This window comes from Gymnoscopelus microlampas (genome assembly GCF_963454915.1).
Source record: "Gymnoscopelus microlampas genome assembly, chromosome: 16".
NCBI lineage: Eukaryota > Metazoa > Chordata > Actinopteri > Myctophiformes > Myctophidae > Gymnoscopelus > Gymnoscopelus microlampas.
The window spans coordinates 51,300,886-51,321,419 of NC_139953.1; the positions used below are offsets into that span (position 1 = coordinate 51,300,886).

General features: G+C 36.8%; 1 protein-coding gene across 1 annotated transcript in view; it reads left to right on the plus strand.

Moving 5' to 3' along the window:
• LOC311063801 (serine incorporator 1-like) overlaps nt 1-20,534 on the plus strand; it is a 28,603-nt gene that overhangs the window by 4,323 nt on the left and 3,746 nt on the right. Inside the window, exons 3-9 of the mRNA XM_084083404.1 lie at nt 362-537; nt 1,632-1,711; nt 2,595-2,732; nt 5,109-5,278; nt 13,853-13,943; nt 16,448-16,589; nt 18,309-18,536. Of these exons, the coding sequence (XP_083939530.1) occupies nt 362-537; nt 1,632-1,711; nt 2,595-2,732; nt 5,109-5,278; nt 13,853-13,943; nt 16,448-16,589; nt 18,309-18,536 (1,025 nt within the window). The remainder of the gene's footprint in view (nt 1-361; nt 538-1,631; nt 1,712-2,594; nt 2,733-5,108; nt 5,279-13,852; nt 13,944-16,447; nt 16,590-18,308; nt 18,537-20,534) is intronic.

Here is a 20,534-nt window from a genome sequence, read left to right on the forward strand (position 1 = left end):
TGTAAAATCATGGTTAGAAAATAATCCCCTAGTGTATTCAAACTGTTTTATTGTTATTATTCTTATTCTTATTAGGAATAAAGACAAAACAAGAGCATGTGATTATTTTTATTTTTTTTGCGTGTGAGAGCGGCTGACCCGCTCACCCACAGCCCGCATAATTGCCTCGACCCGCCCGCGCCGCAGGTTGACCCGCGGGTCAACCCCCAGGTGCATCCATGTGATGTTTTCTTTATAGTATTAATAATAATAATGATGTGTTATATTCAGATTCCAGGGGTTTTCGTGACGTCCTGGTGGGATACAAGGCTGTGTATCTATTATATTAATAATAATAATAATAATTATGTGTATTATTCAGATTCCAGGGTTCTGTGAAGGAGGTCTGGTGGAGGGTCATGTTAACTGTGACGTTCTGGTGGGATACAAGGCTGTGTATCGGACCTGCTTCGGCATGGCCATGTTCTTCCTGCTCTTCTCTCTGCTCATGATCAAAGTGAAGAGCAGCCAAGACCCCCGAGCAGGACTGCACAACGGGTGAGTTACTGTGTACCCTAACCCTTAACCTTAACCCTTAACCTTAACCCTTAACCTTAACCCTTAACCCTAACCTTAACCCTTAACCTTAACCCTAAACCCTTAACCTTAACCCTAACCCTAACCCTTAACCCTAAACCCTAAACCCTTAACCCTAACCCTAACATATACACGTCCTGCACCCCGAGCAGCGCTGCACAACGGGTGAGTTACTGTGTACCCTAACTATAACCCTAAACCCCAATTATAACATATAAACATACTGCAGCCTAGGTGAGTTAGTGTACCCTAACTATAACCCTAAACCCCAATTATAAACATAAAAAATATAAACATACTGCAGCCTAGGTGAGTTACTGTGTACCCTAACTATAACCCTAAACCCCAATTATAACATATAAACATACTGCAGCCTAGGTGAGTTAGTGTACCCTAACTATAACCCTAAACCCCAATTATAAACATAAAAAATATAAACATACTGCAGCGTAGGCGCGGGTTTTTAGCTGCGGCAGACCCGGGATGGAGGTATGATGACTTTGTATGCACACTCTCTAGAGGCCAAGAACAAACCTTTGCCCTGCATTTTTCACATTTATAGCGCCACCAGGAGGCCACATTTGCACTACGTTGAGTAACAAATGCCACCCTTTTAACATTTCCTATTATAGCGCCACCAGGAGGCTGATTTCTGCAAAACATTTTTTTATATTACTCCTACAAATGTTATCCAAACGTCATGCAAATCAGTACACATGATCTCAGTCAAGTGATCAAGACGGATCCGTCCATCCTGATTGGTGAATTCAGAACCTGACCTGGCAGAGACCTGTGCTCCTAAGAGCACTTTTTATCATTTACAACTGTAGCCTTTTGAAGGACAGGGGAACGTAAGCATGACATCTTTTCTGCTCTCTGGTGTGAATAAGTAACTATGACATCATTAAGAACTATGATGTCATTAAGAACTATGATGAATAAGGAACTAATTTATGATGTCAAACAACCAGTTCAAAGAGGAAGAGGATTAGGAGGAGGTTTTTAGAGGAAATGAAAATAATATGTTGACGTTTCTTTTCTTCATCTTCTTTCAGGTTTTGGTTCTTTAAGTTTGCTGCCACCGTGGCCATCACTGTTGGAGCCTTCTTCATCCCAGAGGGGCCCTTCACCACCGGTAATTACATGACATTACATGACATTACATGACATTACATGACATTACATGACATTACATTACAATACATTACATTACATTTAAGTTTGCTGCCACCGTGGCCATCACTGTTGGAGCCTTCTTCATCCCAGAGGGGCCCTTCACCACCGGTAATTACATGACATTACAATACATTACATTACATTACCAGGGGCGCACAAACTTTTTAGGTCTAGTACTCAGAAGAGTACCTGGAGATGTGACTTGGTGCGCACCAAATAAATGGTCCTGTGCCGTTTTGTCAACGGGGGGGGGGGGGGGGGGGGGGGGATTCAGCCTCAGGGGGGGATTCAGCCTCTAACAGCCGCTGCCGGCTGCGTGCACACAGCGAGGCGATGCGAGGCGATGCGAGACACTCACACAATCACGTGCAGCATGCGTCCCCTCCCCCTGCTCCTAATGGCTGTACATGGGGCCGACGCGTGCTTTAGAGTGATTACATTACATTACAATACAATACAATACGTTACGTTACGTTACGTTACGTTACGTTACGTTACGTTACGTTACGTTACGTTACGTTACGTTACGTTACGTTGTTACGTTACGTTAGAGAGCAATGTTTAGCTGTAAATGTTTGTTTGTTTGTTTACATGGCTTATGGACACATGTATGATGTGCTATGTGTTACAGTGTGGTTCTACATGTGTTACAGTGTGGTTCTACATGTGTTACAGTGTGGTTCTACGTGTGTTACAGTGTGGTTCTACATGTGTTACAGTGTGGTTCTACATGTGTTACAGTGTGGTTCTACAGTGTGGTTCTACATGTGTTACAGTGTGGTTCTACATGTGTTACAGTGTGGTTCTACATGTGTTACAGTGTGGTTCTACATGTGTTACAGTGTGGTTCTACATGGGTATGGCTGGAGCGTTCTGCTTCATTCTCATCCAGTTGGTTCTTCTCATTGACTTTGCTCATTCCTGGAACGAGTCCTGGGTGGAGAAGATGGAGGAAGGGAACTCACGCTGTTGGTATGCAGGTAAATACACTTTAATATACTTATACTATATATACACATACATATACTGTATACATACTGTAACGCCCAAGTCCTATACTTGGGTGTACTATTAATAGACGGGGCCGAAAATGGAAAATTCTGTAACCATGTAGGCATTTTTGAGTAAAAGTTGGCATCCAGCATTTTTTCAAAGTTCAATGTGTCCCCAATAAGAATCCACCGGATGCCAGTGAAATAAGGGTCCCAGTTTTTTTTATTCCTCTGCCAAAGAAGATATGGTTTCACCACCACTTGTTTGTCTGAGCGTCTGTTTGTAAGCAGGATTACGGAAAAACTACTGCGCCAACTTTTATGAAACTTGGTGGAAGGGTGTAGCATGGGCTGATGATGAACCAAATTAACTTCCCATGCCCCTCGGCCATAAGGGGGCGGGGCAATGGGCGTGGTCAATCGCAAAAAGACACCCAACTCCCAAATGGCTTCACATAACGCCACAAAACTTTGTAGCAGGGATGGTCATCGCCTAAGAAAGAACGGATGCACTTTACACATCCACTGGCTAAAAGAGGGCACGGCAACCTAACAGAGCCCTGCGCCGCCCACCAGAGCCCATTATAGCCCATTATAGCCCACCAGAGCCCAGCAGTGCACTTGAGATGCATTCTAGTCTAGCCTATTCCAGCTGGGCCCATTACTGTATAGCCTATTACAGTCATTTAACTACCCCCTTACCCTAGGCTATTCTCCCAGTGGGCTGGACTTTGTGTGCTGGAATGTGCCGGACTGCTGGGCTCTGGTGGGCTATAATGGGCTTTGGTGGGCTGTGCTGGGCTCTGTTAGGTTGTACGGGGCAGTACTATACTATAGCCTAAACATTTTCATGTAAAACTATTGCCGGTGGACACAAACCCATGTAAAACTATTGCCCGTGGACACAGTGGTTAATCTCAAGTGCAAAGGGGCTACAGGGCTGACAAGAGCCTAGTACAGCCTAATAGATCCTATTAGAGTCTAGTAAGGCCATTAAGTAAGTGGACATTAAAACATAGACTTAGATTCGAGAGCTAAACTTTTAGGACTAAAAGAGAAAAACAAATTGTAATGCCTTACCAAATTCTTGCATAATTTATGCTAATAAGGAAAGGTAGCATGATTGCACCATGGTAATAGATGGATTTCTGGACATCATAAACATGGACTTAAACTCTTAGATTACCTTTATAAGTTAATTAAAAGCTAAATTATAGCCTTTTCCCAGTTTTTGGCAATTAAGTTGCTCATTATGCAAATTTCTCGATATTTATGCCTAAACCGAGACTTTTACAGCTTGGCATCCGGCAGAAATGGATTCAGCGCCTAAAAATCATATAGAAACAACTCACTTAGTACTTTTACTCAAAAATGCCTACCACATTGTTTTCCAGGGGGAATTATCCATTTTCGGCCCTGTCTATAAGTGTAGTGTCAAGAGTCCTATACTTTTGGCACTATACTGGTTGCCGAGGGAGTTCTGACGTGTGTTCCATATAAACTGACGTCCACAAGTGTCCGTTGAAGTTGATAACAAATGATATTTATTCTTAGTAGATTCGTGCCAATCACTCTAGCATACAGTAAACAAATACGATGAATACAACTCAAAGCTCTCATGAGACACAGTGCCTCTGCCACTGTGATTACAGCCCTGTTAAATACCTAGGCAACTTGGCCTTGACCAGTGGCGTGCACAGACATTTTGAGGGGCAGGTGCTCAAGTAAAAAAAGGGCACCTTGCACACCTTTTGTTTACTTGGTCTGCTCTTTTCTCCCTCTACACCTATACCTCTTTGGCCAAAAATAGCCGATCTACAAGTCCACAACGCCTCGCAGCGCGAGGCGTTGTGAGCTTGTAGATCTGCTATTTTTGGCTAAAGTTCTCCTCAGAAAAGGGATGCTAGGTTTTGAGTGGTTTTGGTAAAAAGAAAAATCATATCACATAAAGATTTGGCGGACCCCCTGTAGTAACTCTGAGGACCCCCTAGGGGTCCCGGACCCCCTGTTGAAGACCCCTGCTGTAAACTGGAAAAAAAAAACGTGTTTTTTTTTTTATTTTTTTCAAAAGGGCACTTCTGGTCAAGAGGGCAAAGGGCAGGTGCTCTAGCACCACCTAGAGTCTATCTGTGCACGTCCCTGGCCTTGACCAAGCCCTGCAGTGACATCATCAATTAACAAGCAATTATAACAGGCAATCATATACATGGCTCAAATGGCTCTTACACATACTGTACATAATACATTGTGGACACACACACACACACACACACACACATATATTATAATGTGCTTAAATATTTATATCTATGCTGTCTGCCCTCCACTGTGACCTGACATGACCTTTAACCTTTGTCTCTGCAGCGCTCCTGTCTGCCACCACGGTGAACTACGCCCTCTCTCTGGTGTCCCTGGTGGTGTTCTATGTGTACTACACCCACGCAGACGGCTGCACTGAAAACAAAGTGTTTATCAGCGTCAACATGCTGCTGTGTGTTGGTGCATCTGTTCTGAGCATTCTGCCTCAAATACAGGTAATTACAACTAATTACTGTTCATTATATACATATTATACACATTATATACATTAAATACAGGTAATTACTACTAATTACTGTTCATTATATACATATTATACACATTATATACATTAAATACAGGTAATTACTACTAATTACTGTTCATTATATACATATTATACACATTATATACATTAAATACAGGTAATTACTACTAATTACTGTTCATTATATACATATTATACACATTATATACATTAAATACAGGTAATTACAACTAATTACTGTTCATTATATACATATTATACACATTATATACATTAAATACAGGTAATTACTACTAATTACTGTTCATTATATACATATTATACACATTATATACAGGTAATTACAACTAATTACTGTTCATTATATACATATTATACACATTATATACATTAAATACAGGTAATTACAACTAATTACTGTTCATTATATACATATTATACACATTATATACATTAAATACAGGTAATTACTACTAATTACTGTTCATTATATACATATTATACACATTATATACATTAAATACAGGTAATTACAACTAATTACTGTTCATTATATACATATTATACACATTATATACATTAAATACAGGTAATTACAACTAATTACTGTTCATTATATACATATTATACACATTATATACATTAAATACAGGTAATTACAACTAATTACTGTTCATTATATACATATTATACACATTATATACATTAAATACAGGTAATTACAACTAATTACTGTTCATTATATACATATTATACACATTATATACATTAAATACAGGTAATTACAACTAATTACTGTTCATTATATACATATTATACACATTATATACATTAAATACAGGTAATTACTACTAATTACTGTTCATTATATACATATTATACACATTATATACATTAAATACAGGTAATTACAACTAATTACTGTTCATTATATACATATTATACACATTATATACATTAAATACAGGTAATTACAACTAATTACTGTTCATTATATACATATTATACACATTATATACATTAAATACAGGTAATTACAACTAATTACTGTTCATTATATACATATTATACACATTATATACATAAATACAGGTAATTACAACTAATTACTGTTCATTATATACATATTATACACATTATATACATTAAATACAGGTAATTACAACTAATTACTGTTCATTATATACATATTATACACATTATATACATTAAATACAGGTAATTACAACTAATTACTGTTCATTATATACATATTATACACATTATATACATTAAATACAGGTAATTACAACTAATTACTGTTCATTATATACATATTATACACATTATATACATTAAATACAGGTAATTACTACTAATTACTGTTCATTATATACATATTATACACATTATATACATTAAATACAGGTAATTGCTACTAATTACTGTTCATTATATACATATTATACACATTATATACATTAAATACAGGTAATTACAACTAATTACTGTTCATTATATACATATTATACACATTATATACATTAAATACAGGTAATTACAACTAATTACTGTTCATTATATACATATTATACACATTATATACATTAAATACAGGTAATTACAACTAATTACTGTTCATTTGCTCATTAACTCTTTGACTGCCACATGGATAGTGTAATAGTGTGTCACTGCTGCCATTTTACTGAACCTTTGAAAAGTCATGGAATATTATCTGTGAGCGCCGTCCTCACAGAGATGGGCTCATTATACACACAGGGTTGTCGTAGTATATATATATATATATATATATATATACACACACACACACACACACACAGGGTTGTCGTAGTAGAGGGAAAAAAAATGGTCTGGTCGCGATTCCTCCATTCCAGAGCTATGGCCGTTTCAATGAGGCTTGTTTTGCCGTAAAGCAAGAGGAATGGAGATCTAGCAGAGCAGATAAATATATATATATATATATATATATATATATATTAGGGCCGGGACTTTATCGCGTTAATTTCGATCAATTAATTACAAAAAAATTATCGCGTTAAAAAAATTAACGCATTTTAATCGCGCCTATTTTTTCACCGCGGAACGTTTCTCACTGGACGAGTTTCACACGGACCTATTATCCAGCGCACCAGGTTGGTGCGCTGGTATTATCGGTCCGCCTGAGAAGCTGTCTGAGAAGTGAGAACGACGTGGTTCTCACAACAACAGAGCAGCCACTGAATGAAGACGTGCCGCATAGCCTGCTTGATAATGTTGGCTGGGCAAATCAGAATCTGTAATTGATGCCACCCCCCATGCGCGCGTTTGTCCCGTTTGGGGGGGGGGGGGGGGGGGGGGGGGGGGCGGTGCGCTGGGGGGAAGGGGGGGGGGGGGGGGGGCACGATGTGGTGCGGGTCACATGCGCGCGATTTTTTTAAATAATTAATTAAACGACTATAAAACAACTAACAACAACACACTCTACCAGCCTCCAATGGTGGAAAATAGCAGATCTACCTCACAATGCCTTGTACTTGTAGATCTGCTATTTTCACATGGTTACTGTATGTTTTATAATATTAATCGAAATCTACAAAGTAACTTGTAACTAAAGTTTTAAAATAAGTTTAAAAGTAAAATATTTGCCTCTGAGATATAGTGGAGTTACTGGAGTAGAAGTAAAAGTATTAAAAATTTGGAAATAGGCGTATTCGAGAGTCAAGTGCAAATACCTCAAAATTGTACTTAAGTACAGTTCTTGAGTACATTTACTTAAAGACGTTTACCAAAATCCATTTGAAAACATTTTTTTTCATTGATCTCAGGTCAAATATTGATGTGCGATTAAAATGTGATTAATTTAGATTAATTAATTACAAAGCCTCTAATTAATTAGATTAATTTTTTTAATCGAGTCCCAGCCCTAATATATATATATATATATATATATATATATATATATATATATATATGCAGAGATATGGCTGTTTATATATTTATATATATGAACAATTAAATGTTTTGGAGCTCGCTGTCACGGCTTGACAAATTACACTGAGTTCAGATTTCTGTAAGGACAGTATAAAAAGGGACTACAGAAAACAATATATATATATATATATATATATATATATATATATATATATATATATATATATATATATATATATATATGCAGAGATATGGCTGTTTCACTGCAGGAAATAAACAGGAAGTAAATTAGCTTGATTTTTTTTAAATAACGTCATTTCCGGGTCTGTTGTCATCAGGCAGTGAAAGCATCATTCATAGGATAGGTAACAGCGCCATCTCGTGGAAAACTACTGAAAACAAAAACTCGTACAAACTCGTCGACGGAAGGGAAAGCCTTGGCAGAATTCAACAGGTTTATTATGTAAATGAAGACCATAGGGAGGTGTTTATTATGTAAATGAAGACCATAGGGAGGTGTTTGTTATGTAAATGAAGACCATAGGGAGGTGTTTGTTATGTAAATGAAGACCATAGGGAGGTGTTTGTTATGTAAATGAAGACCATAGGGAGGTGTTTATTATGTAAATGAAGACCATAGGGAGGTGTTTATTCTGTAAATGAAGACCATAGGGAGGTGTTTATTATGTAAATGAAGACCATAGGGAGGTGTTTATTATGTAAATGAAGACCATAGGGAGGTGTTTATTATGTAAATGAAGACCATAGGGAGGTGTAGGGACCCTCTCTGGCTAATAGATATTTTGTTATATTAACTGTTAGTAACTAGGCTCACTTGGTTGGTAAAGTCCAGATGACAAGAATATGACTATGATCAGGGGTGCACATAACTGGTGCGCAGGTGCGCATGCGCACCCAAAATAAATAATGCGCACCACATCAGACGACGCGAGGCGCTTTTGCGTACCAACAGCTGGGACAGGAATTTCCAAGCTTTTATTTTTTAGCTAAACTAAAAAATAAAAGCCTGGAGATCGAGGCTAGGAATTTACTTCCTGAAGCCACACTCACACAATCTCTCTAAAGCACGCGTCGGCCCCATGTACAGCCATTAGGCGCAGGGAGAGGAGACGCATGCTGCACGTGATTGTGTGAGTATCGAGATTTCATTGATCTCAGGTCAAATATTGATGTGCGATTAAAATGTGATTAATTTAGATTAATTAATTACAAAGCCTCTAATTAATTAGATTAATTTTTTTAATCGAGTCCCAGCCCTAATATATATATATATATATATATATATATATATATATATGCAGAGATATGGCTGTTTATATATTTATATATATGAACAATTAAATGTTTTGGAGCTCGCTGTCACGGCTTGACAAATTACACTGAGTTCAGATTTCTGTAAGGACAGTATAAAAAGGGACTACAGAAAACAATATATATATATATATATATATATATATATATATATATATATATATATATATATATATATATATATATATATATATATATATATATGCAGAGATATGGCTGTTTCACTGCAGGAAATAAACAGGAAGTAAATTAGCTTGATTCTTTTTAAATAACGTCATTTCCGGGTCTGTTGTCATCAGGCAGTGAAAGCATCATTCATAGGATAGGTAACAGCGCCATCTCGTGGAAAACTACTGAAAACAAAAACTCGTACAAACTCGTCGACGGAAGGGAAAGCCTTGGCAGAATTCAACAGGTTTATTATGTAAATGAAGACCATAGGGAGGTGTTTATTATGTAAATGAAGACCATAGGGAGGTGTTTGTTATGTAAATGAAGACCATAGGGAGGTGTTTGTTATGTAAATGAAGACCATAGGGAGGTGTTTATTATGTAAATGAAGACCATAGGGAGGTGTTTGTTATGTAAATGAAGACCATAGGGAGGTGTTTATTATGTAAATGAAGACCATAGGGAGGTGTTTATTCTGTAAATGAAGACCATAGGGAGGTGTTTATTATGTAAATGAAGACCATAGGGAGGTGTTTATTATGTAAATGAAGACCATAGGGAGGTGTTTATTATGTAAATGAAGACCATAGGGAGGTGTAGGGACCCTCTCTGGCTAATAGATATTTTGTTATATTAACTGTTAGTAACTAGGCTCACTTGGTTGGTAAAGTCCAGATGACAAGAATATGACTATGATCAGGGGTGCACATAACTGGTGCGCAGGTGCGCATGCGCACCCAAAATAAATAATGCGCACCACATCAGACGACGCGAGGCGCTTTTGCGTACCAACAGCTGGGACAGGAATTTCCAAGCTTTATTTTTTAGCTAAACTAAAAAATAAAAGCCTGGAGATCGAGGCTAGGAATTTACTTCCTGAAGCCACACTCACACAATCTCTCTAAAGCACGCGTCGGCCCCATGTACAGCCATTAGGCGCAGGGAGAGGAGACGCATGCTGCACGTGATTGTGTGAGTATCGCTTCGCATCGCCTCGCATTGCCTCGCTGCGTGCACGCAGCCAGCAGCGGCTGTTAGAGGCACTGATGAACACATCGTAGGGGTGCCAAATATGCCGTGAACGTCCAAATCTGGCGGATAAAAGCAGCGCAGCACAGGGCACCAACCGTGGGGGGCTTCTCCTAACGGTGTGAGAGAAAAAAAAAACGGCGAAAATCGGCGGAATTTGGAAGCAGAGCGTCCTTTTCTTCTCGCGCAGAACCCCCCCGTTGACAAAACTGTCCGGTGGGCGCCGTGCTGAACTCCCCCCCCCGTTGACAAAACGGGACGGGACCATTTATTTGGTGCGCACCAAGTCACGTCTCCAGGTGCTCTTCTGAGTACTAGACCTAAAAAGTTATGTGCACCCCTGATCTTGGTGGAATTTATATGTGTGCAGTATTTATATTATATTTGTTATATAGTGTCTATATGTCCTCTGAAACAAAGGGGTTTATAGTGAGAACTTACTTCACTTGTTCCTTAAGGTTGTGTAATTGTATTTATTGTCTCCGCCAGGCCGAGAAGGCATGGCGAGAGAGTATGTTTTGCCCCGTGTCTGTCCGTCCGTCCGTCCGTCCGTGTGTGTGTCTGGACAGCTAATCTCCGGCACCGTTGGCTTGCTCGCAGTGAAACTGTGCACACACACTCCCTGGATGCCACAGCAGAACCTCTGACCCAAATTATTCACATGGGCCTTTTTTTAGCGCCACCAGGAGGCCGATTTGTGCAAAACATATTTTTTGACAGTACTCCTACAGATTTTGTCCAAAAATCCCGCAAATCGGTACACAGTATCTCTATAGTCATTAAACAAAACTTGTCTTTCAGATTTTTCATATTCCATCCTGATTGGCTAAAAATGGCTTCCAAAGTTTGTAGGAGTGCTCCGTTTTGAACAAAATGCCTCAAATCATAAACACAGCATGCAATTTCCTTGAAATTTTGCACGTATATTACCACTATGCCGAGGTAGAAATGCCACTTGAAAATGTTCAAATCAGCCTCACGGTGGCGCTATAACAGGCCGATTCGTGTTTTTACCTATAACTGCACGATCTGTGTAAAACTTTGTAAGCGCACCCCCTAGAGGCCAAGGAAAAACCTTTGCCCTGCATTTTTCACATCTGCCTTTTATAGCGCCACCAGGAGGCCGACTTATATAAAACACACTTTTTTATATTACTCCTTCCGATGTTATCCAAATTTCATGCAAATCGGTACACATGATCTCCATAGTCATGTGATCAAGACGGGTGTGTTTGATTTTTCATATTCCATCCTGATTGACTAAGATTGACATCTAAAGTTTGCAGTAGTGGCTTGTTTTGAACAAAATTCCGCAAATCATGAACGCAGCGTCCGATTGCGGTCAAACTGCACGCACATTCACACTATGTCCAGGAGCAAATGTCACCCTTTTCACATTGGCCTATTATAGCGCCACCAGGAGGCCACAATAACCTACCTGACCTGGCGGAGACCTGTGCTCCGAGGAGCACTTTTTCTAGTTTTTGTGTGTAAAACACTTTTTTATGTGTTTTATAGATAAAGCAATTTTAAACTTAAGATGATGGCTAATGTTGATATTAATTGATAAAATAAAATAATAATAATAATATCGTATCGATATCGTGAGCCCAATATCGTGTACCGTATCGTGAAATTAGTGTTATCGGCACACCCCTAATAAAATATATATTATGTGGTCATAAATACATATTTATAATGTATATGTGGTCATAAATACATATTTATAATGTATATGTGGTCATAAATACATATTTATAATGTTTATGTGGTCATAAATACATATTTATAATGTATATGTGGTCAATACATATTTATAATATATATGTGGTCATAAATACATATTTATAATGTATATGTGGTCATAAATACATATTCATAATGTATATGTGGTCATAAATACATATTTATAATGTTTATGTGGTCATAAATACATATTTATAATATATATGTGGTCATAAATACATATTCATAATGTTTATGTGGTCATAAATACATATTCATAATGTATATGTGGTCATAAATACATATTTATAATGTTTATGTGGTCATAAATACATATTCATAATGTATATGTGGTCATAAATACATATTTATAATGTATATGTGGTCATAAATACATATTCATAATGTATATGTGGTCATAAATACATATTCATAATGTATATGTGGTCATAAATACATATTCATAATGTATATGTGGTCATAAATACATATTTATAATGTTTATGTGGTCATAAATACATATTCATAATGTATATGTGGTCATAAATACATATTCATAATGTATATGTGGTCATAAATACATATTTATAATGTTTATGTGGTCATAAATACATATTTATAATGTTTATGTGGTCATAAATACATATTTATAATGTATATGTGGTCATAAATACATATTCATAATGTATATGTGGTCATAAATACATATTTATAATGTTTATGTGGTCATAAATACATATTCATAATGTATATGTGGTCATAAATACATATTTATAATGTTTATGTGGTCATAAATACATATTTATAATGTATATGTGGTCATAAATACATATTTATAATGTATATGTGGTCATAAATACATATTCATAATGTATATGTGGTCATAAATACATATTTATAATGTTTATGTGGTCATAAATACATATTTATAATATATATGTGGTCATAAATACATATTCATAATGTATATGTGGTCATAAATACATATTTATAATGTTTATGTGGTCATAAATACATATTCATAATGTATATGTGGTCATAAATACATATTTATAATGTTTATGTGGTCATAAATACATATTTATAATGTATATGTGGTCATAAATACATATTTATAATGTATATGTGGTCATAAATACATATTTATAATGTTTATGTGGTCATAAATACATATTTATAATGTATATGTGGTCATAAATACATATTTATAATGTATATGTGGTCATAAATACATATTTATAATGTTTATGTGGTCATAAATACATATTTATAATGTATATGTGGTCATAAATACATATTTATAATGTTTATGTGGTCATAAATACATATTTATAATGTATATGTGGTCATAAATACATATTTATAATGTGTGCAGGAGTCTCAACCCAGGTCTGGATTGCTGCAGTCTTCCCTGGTCACCCTCTACACCATGTATCTGACCTGGTCTGCCATGACCAACGAGCCTGGTCAGTTTCCCTCTACACCCACTAACCCTAAACCCTCTACACTCTCTTGTCTGTCTGTCTGTACCATACCATTATTTATGAATACATACCATTATATATGAATACATACCATTATATATGAATACATACCATTATATACTATGACTATACTATGTATCTGACCTGTCTGTCATGGTCAGTCACACTTATTGATATAATAAGTTACAGTAAAATATGAAAGGTTTTTGGACTTTCTCTGAATCCCCCCGCAGTGATGTGTGTTCATGGACTGGTCTTTTATTTAATAACGGAAGTGTAAACTGTTATTATTTCATGTGTTCATGGACTGCTCTTTTATTTAATTTCAGTCTGATATCATGTGAGTAAACAGGATGTAGATCATGATATCATGTGAGTAAACAGGATGTAGATCATGATATCATGTGAGTAAACAGGATGTAGATCATGATATCATGTGAGTAAACAGGATGTAGATCACATTAAAGGCTGATTGAAATGAATCACCTGATTATATTGAAAGAAAGTGACTCATGTAACGCAGACTGGTGTGTGTGTGTGTGTGTGTATATATATATATATATATATATATATATATACACACACACACACACACACACACACACACACACACACACACACACACACACACCAAGGGGCAAGCCTGAGATATTTACGATGAGGCCGACAAAATGGCCAGAGTGGCGCTGTTTTACCCTGCGCCGACCTGCGGAGTCAGAAAGAATGTATTTTAGCGCAAGTGAATGGGTTTTTTGACAAACTTTAGACTAGATTTTCTTACTGTAATAAAAATTGTCATAAATTCTATATGCTTCCAGTCACTAGTTTAAAGTCTCCTTTCAATCATCAGGATATGCGTTTTGCTAAATTATGGTCCTATTTATTATAAAATTGACGATAAAGTAGGCTATTCTCTAGGAGGGGCGGGATGATTTGATTGACAAGCTACACAACCAATAGCATTCATTCCCCGCCCCCCGCTCTTGATTGACAAGCTACCCAACCAATAATGGTCTGGACTCATTCTGACGCGTATTGAAAGATGGCGGACCTACAGTCTTGCAACAATCGGCTTCATTTTCGGTCTGTAGAAAGCAGCGGAGGGGGTTTGTCCATCTCATTTATACAGTCTATGACACACACACACACACACACACACAGTGTTTGTCTCTGTGTTGTAACAATCTACTATATCGATATGCAAACAGCAAACATATCGTATCGTTTGACTTTGTATCAAATCGTTTTGCAATACAAATAATCTATTTTATCAATACTAAGTACTTGAGTGTTGAATTTAGCAATTCTAAGTCAAGGTGTGGGTTTGTCTATCTATAATGTGTTCAAAGAGAGGATAACTATAGGGTGACTGAGTCCATACACTTCGGCTATAGGCTTTATCATAGAGAAAGGTTTTTAGTCTATTCTTAAATATACAGGGTGTGTCTGCTTCACGGACTGAGACTGGGAGAAGGTTCCACAGCTGAGGTGCCTGAAACTTAAAAGCTCTGCCTCCTGTTCTAACTTTTTTAGGGTTTCCTGGAGCCGTAAGCATTTTTTCATATTGTGGACGCAATGGTGTTCTGGCTGGTTTATAGGGCTCGATGAGTTCTATGAGATATACTGGTGCCTGTCCATTGAGAGCCTTGTATGTGAGGAGGAGAACTTTAAACTCTATTCTGTATTTAACCGGGAGCCAGTGCAAAGAGGCCAATGAAGGAGTGATATGATCTCTTCTTCTGGTTCCTGTCTGTATGCGCGCAGCGGCATTCTGGACTAGCTGCAGGCTATTTAGGGACTTACTTGGGCAGCCTGATAATAAAGCGTTGCAATAGTCCAGCCTAGAAGTAATGTCGTATATTAGCCCTTATTTGCTATATTTTATATGACAGTATGCAAACTTTATAACAACAACCAGCCGGGTAACACGCAGTTTACTGCCTCAAATTACACGACAGTAACAAATGCGTGGACACGTTTTTCTGCATCACTGAGGTGCTTCAGGTGTGGTTTCACAAATGTCAACGAGGTCATTGTGACCTCGTTGACATTTGTTCTTTGATGTTTGAAAGTGGCTCAATGTCTCACTCAGAAATACAGGGTTTACAATGGCAGAAAAAATTAGATTTTTTTCTCCGTTTATTTTTTAACATTGAAGTGGATGGAGCATTAACTTTTTGAAAATCGTTTTCTCCTAGTTCCTTTGAGATTAAAACAATAATTAATTAATTTAAATAAATAAATATTTTTTTAATTGGTGACGTCAAAAGACGTCATTGGCACTAATGGCACACTGAAAACGGCCGTCAAAACACGTCATTGGCACAGATCGTAGCTGTAACCCCAGTCTCCTCGGTATCATCGGTGTATAAATAACATGAATAATTCTTATTTAATATCTGAACAGATCGTAGCTGTAACCCCAGTCTCCTCGGTATCATCGGTGTATAAATAACATGAATAATTCATATTTAATATCTGAACAGATCGTAGCTGTAACCCCAGTCTCCTCGGTATCATCGGTGGAAACAACACGGTTCCTGCCGGGGACTCCCCTGTGGTCCAGTGGTGGGACGCGCAAGGCATTGTGGGATTGATCCTCTTCCTCATGTGTGTCCTGTACTCCAGGTAATGGATGCTGTCTTCAATATAATCCTATTTATATTATAATACCAATATGATCCTATTTATATTATAATACCAATATAATCCTATTTATATTATAATACCAATATAATCCTATTTATATTATAATACCAACATAATCCTATTGATATTATAATACCAATATAATCCTATTGATATTATAATACCAATACAATCCTATTTATATTATAATACCAATATAATCCTATTGATATTATAATACCAATATAATCCTATTTATATTATAATACCAATACAATCCTATTTATATTATAATATCAATATAATCCTATTTATATTATAATACCAATACAATCCTATTTATATTATAATACCAATATAATCCTATTTATATTATAATACCAATACAATCCTATTTATATTATAATACCAACATAATCCTATTTATATTATAATACCAATATAATCCTATTTATATTATAATACCAATATAATCCTATTTATATTATAATACCAATATAATCCTATTTATATTATAATACCAACATAATCCTATTTATATTATAATACCAATACAATCCTATTTATATTATAATACCAACATAATCCTATTTATATTAGTATACCAATATGATCCTATTTATATTATAATACCAATATAATCCTATTTATATTATAATACCAATATAATCCTATTTATATTATAATACCAATATAATCCTATTTATATTATAATACCAATACAATCCTATTTATATTATAATACCAATATAATCCTATTTATATTATAATACCAATATAATCCTATTTATATTATAATACCAATATAATCCTATTTATATTATAATACCAATACAATCCTATTTATATTATAATACCAATACAATCCTATTTATATTATAATACCAATACAATCCTATTTATATTATAATACCAACATAATCCTATTTATATTATAATACCAATATAATCCTATTTATATTATAATACCAATATAATCCTATTTATATTATAATACCTATATAATCCTATTTATATTATAATACCAATATAATCCTATTTATATTATAATACCAATACAATCCTATTTATATTATAATACCAATATAATCCTATTGATATTAACTGAACCCTGTCTTCTACCCTGTGTCATCACAAACTTGTCATAATGTGACTGGAGATGCTTTATGCTGAATGTATATTGTAGAAAAATGACACCAATGTTAAACATTGCGTTTTATCTTCTTTGTCTTCAGTATCCGTAACTCAACACTAATTATTATTAAAGGAGGAGTTCACCCAAAAAGATATTTATTTTCTATCAATTGCACACCCCATGAAGCCTTGAATACATGGATTTATTTTGTTTTTTGTCGCATTCCTAAGCCAATAATTTGATGCCCGGGTGTATTTCTGGTAGGAGACACAAAGAATCTACTTTGTGTCTCCTACCGGATACATTAGCCGGTAGGAGACAGGAATCAAATTATTAGCTTAGGAATGCCACAAAAAACACAAATAAATCCATGGATTCAAGGCTTCATGGGGTGTGCAATTGATAGAAAATAAGTAATTTTTTGGGTGAACTACTCCTTTAATGTTATTTTTCAGTATCCGTAACTCAACGCTCATTATTATGAACGTTATTTTTCAGTATCCGTAACTCAACGCTCATTATTATGAACGTTATTTTTCAGTATCCGTAACTCAACGCTCATTATTATGAACGTTATTTTTCAGTATCCGTAACTCGTCCAACGCTCAGGTGAACAAACTGACGTTGACCAGTGACGAGTCGGCACTGATCGAGGACGGCCCCCTTTCTGACGGCGCCGACCAATCAGAAGGCGGTTTGAACCGAGCTGTGGACAACGAGAAGGACGGAGTCACGTATTCCTACTCCTTCTTCCACTTTATGCTGTTCCTGGCTTCTTTATACATTATGATGACCCTCACCAACTGGTACAGGTAAATAACAAAGTATATACACTATAACTAACTGGTACAGGTAAATAACAAAGTATATACACTGGTACAGGTAAATACATACAGTATGTACACTCTATAACCATCTGGTACAGTTAACTATATACAATACGCTCCATAACGATGGTTACGTAGGTAACCACGGTCATGTGAGCGATAAGATCACTCCACTATTGATATATCCCTCCGCGGCAGAGCGGAGGCACCGAGGTAGATTAACTCACATAGTGTCAGTTTGTCCTGGGTTAACTTTAACTCACATAGTGTCAGTGTGTCCTGGGTTAACTCACATAGTGTCAGTTTGTCCTGGGTTAACTCACATAGTGTCAGTTTGTCCTGGGTTAACTCACATAGTGTCAGTTTGTCCTGGGTTAACTCACATAGTGTCAGTTTGTCCTGGGTTAACTCACATAGTGTCAGTTTGTCCTGGGTTAACTTTAACTCACATAGTGTCAGTTTGTCCTGGGTTAACTCACATAGTGTCAGTATGTCCTGGGTTAACTCACATAGTGTCAGTGTGTCCTGGGTTAACTTTAACTCACATAGTGTCAGTGTGTCCTGGGTTAACTCACATAGTGTCAGTGTGTCCTGGGTTAACTCACATAGTGTCAGTGTGTCCTGGGTTAACTCACATAGTGTCAGTGTGTCCTGGGTTAACTCACATAGTGTCAGTTTGTCCTGGGTTAACTCACATAGTGTCAGTGTGTCCTGGGTTAACTCACATAGTGTCAGTTTGTCCTGGGTTAACTCACATAGTGTCAGTTTGTCCTGGGTTAACTCACATAGTGTCAGTATGTCCTGGGTTAACTCACATAGTGTCAGTGTGTCCTGGGTTAACTCACATAGTGTCAGTATGTCCTGGGTTAACTCACATAGTGTCAGTGTGTCCTGGGTTAACTCACATAGTGTCAGTATGTCCTGGGTTAACTCACATAGTGTCAGTGTGTCCTGGGTTAACTCACATAGTGTCAGTGTGTCCTGGGTTAACTCACATAGTGTCAGTGTGTCCTGGGTTAACTCACATAGTGTCAGTGTGTCCTGGGTTAACTCCATAGTGTCAGTTTGTCCTGGGTTAACTCACATAGTGTCAGTGTGTCCTGGGTTAACTCACATAGTGTCAGTGTGTCCTGGGTTAACTCACATAGTGTCAGTGTGTCCTGGGTTAACTCACATAGTGTCAGTTTGTCCTGGGTTAACTCACATAGTGTCAGTTTGTCCTGGGTTAACTCACATAGTGTCAGTTTGTCCTGGGTTAACTCACATAGTGTCAGTATGTCCTGGGTTAACTCACATAGTGTCAGTTTGTCCTGGGTTAACTCACATAGTGTCAGTTTGTCCTGGGTTAACTCACATAGTGTCAGTATGTCCTGGGTTAACTCACATAGTGTCAGTTTGTCCTGGGTTAACTCACATAGTGTCAGTTTGTCCTGGGTTAACCCACATAGTGTCAGTTTGTCCTGGGTTAACTCCATAGTGTCAGTTTGTCCTGGGTTAACTCACATAGTGTCAGTGTGTCCTGGGTTAACCCACATAGTGTCAGTTTGTCCTGGGTTAACTCCATAGTGTCAGTTTGTCCTGGGTTAACTCACATAGTGTCAGTTTGTCCTGGGTTAACTCACATAGTGTCAGTTTGTCCTGGGTTAACTCACATAGTGTCAGTTTGTCCTGGGTTAACTCACATAGTGTCAGTTTGTCCTGGGTTAACTCACATAGTGTCAGTGTGTCCTGGGTTAACCCACATAGTGTCAGTTTGTCCTGGGTTAACTCCATAGTGTCAGTTTGTCCTGGGTTAACTCACATAGTGTCAGTATGTCCTGGGTTAACTCACATAGTGTCAGTTTGTCCTGGGTTAACTCACATAGTGTCAGTGTGTCCTGGGTTAACCCACATAGTGTCAGTTTGTCCTGGGTTAACTCCATAGTGTCAGTTTGTCCTGGGTTAACTCACATAGTGTCAGTTTGTCCTGGGTTAACTCACATA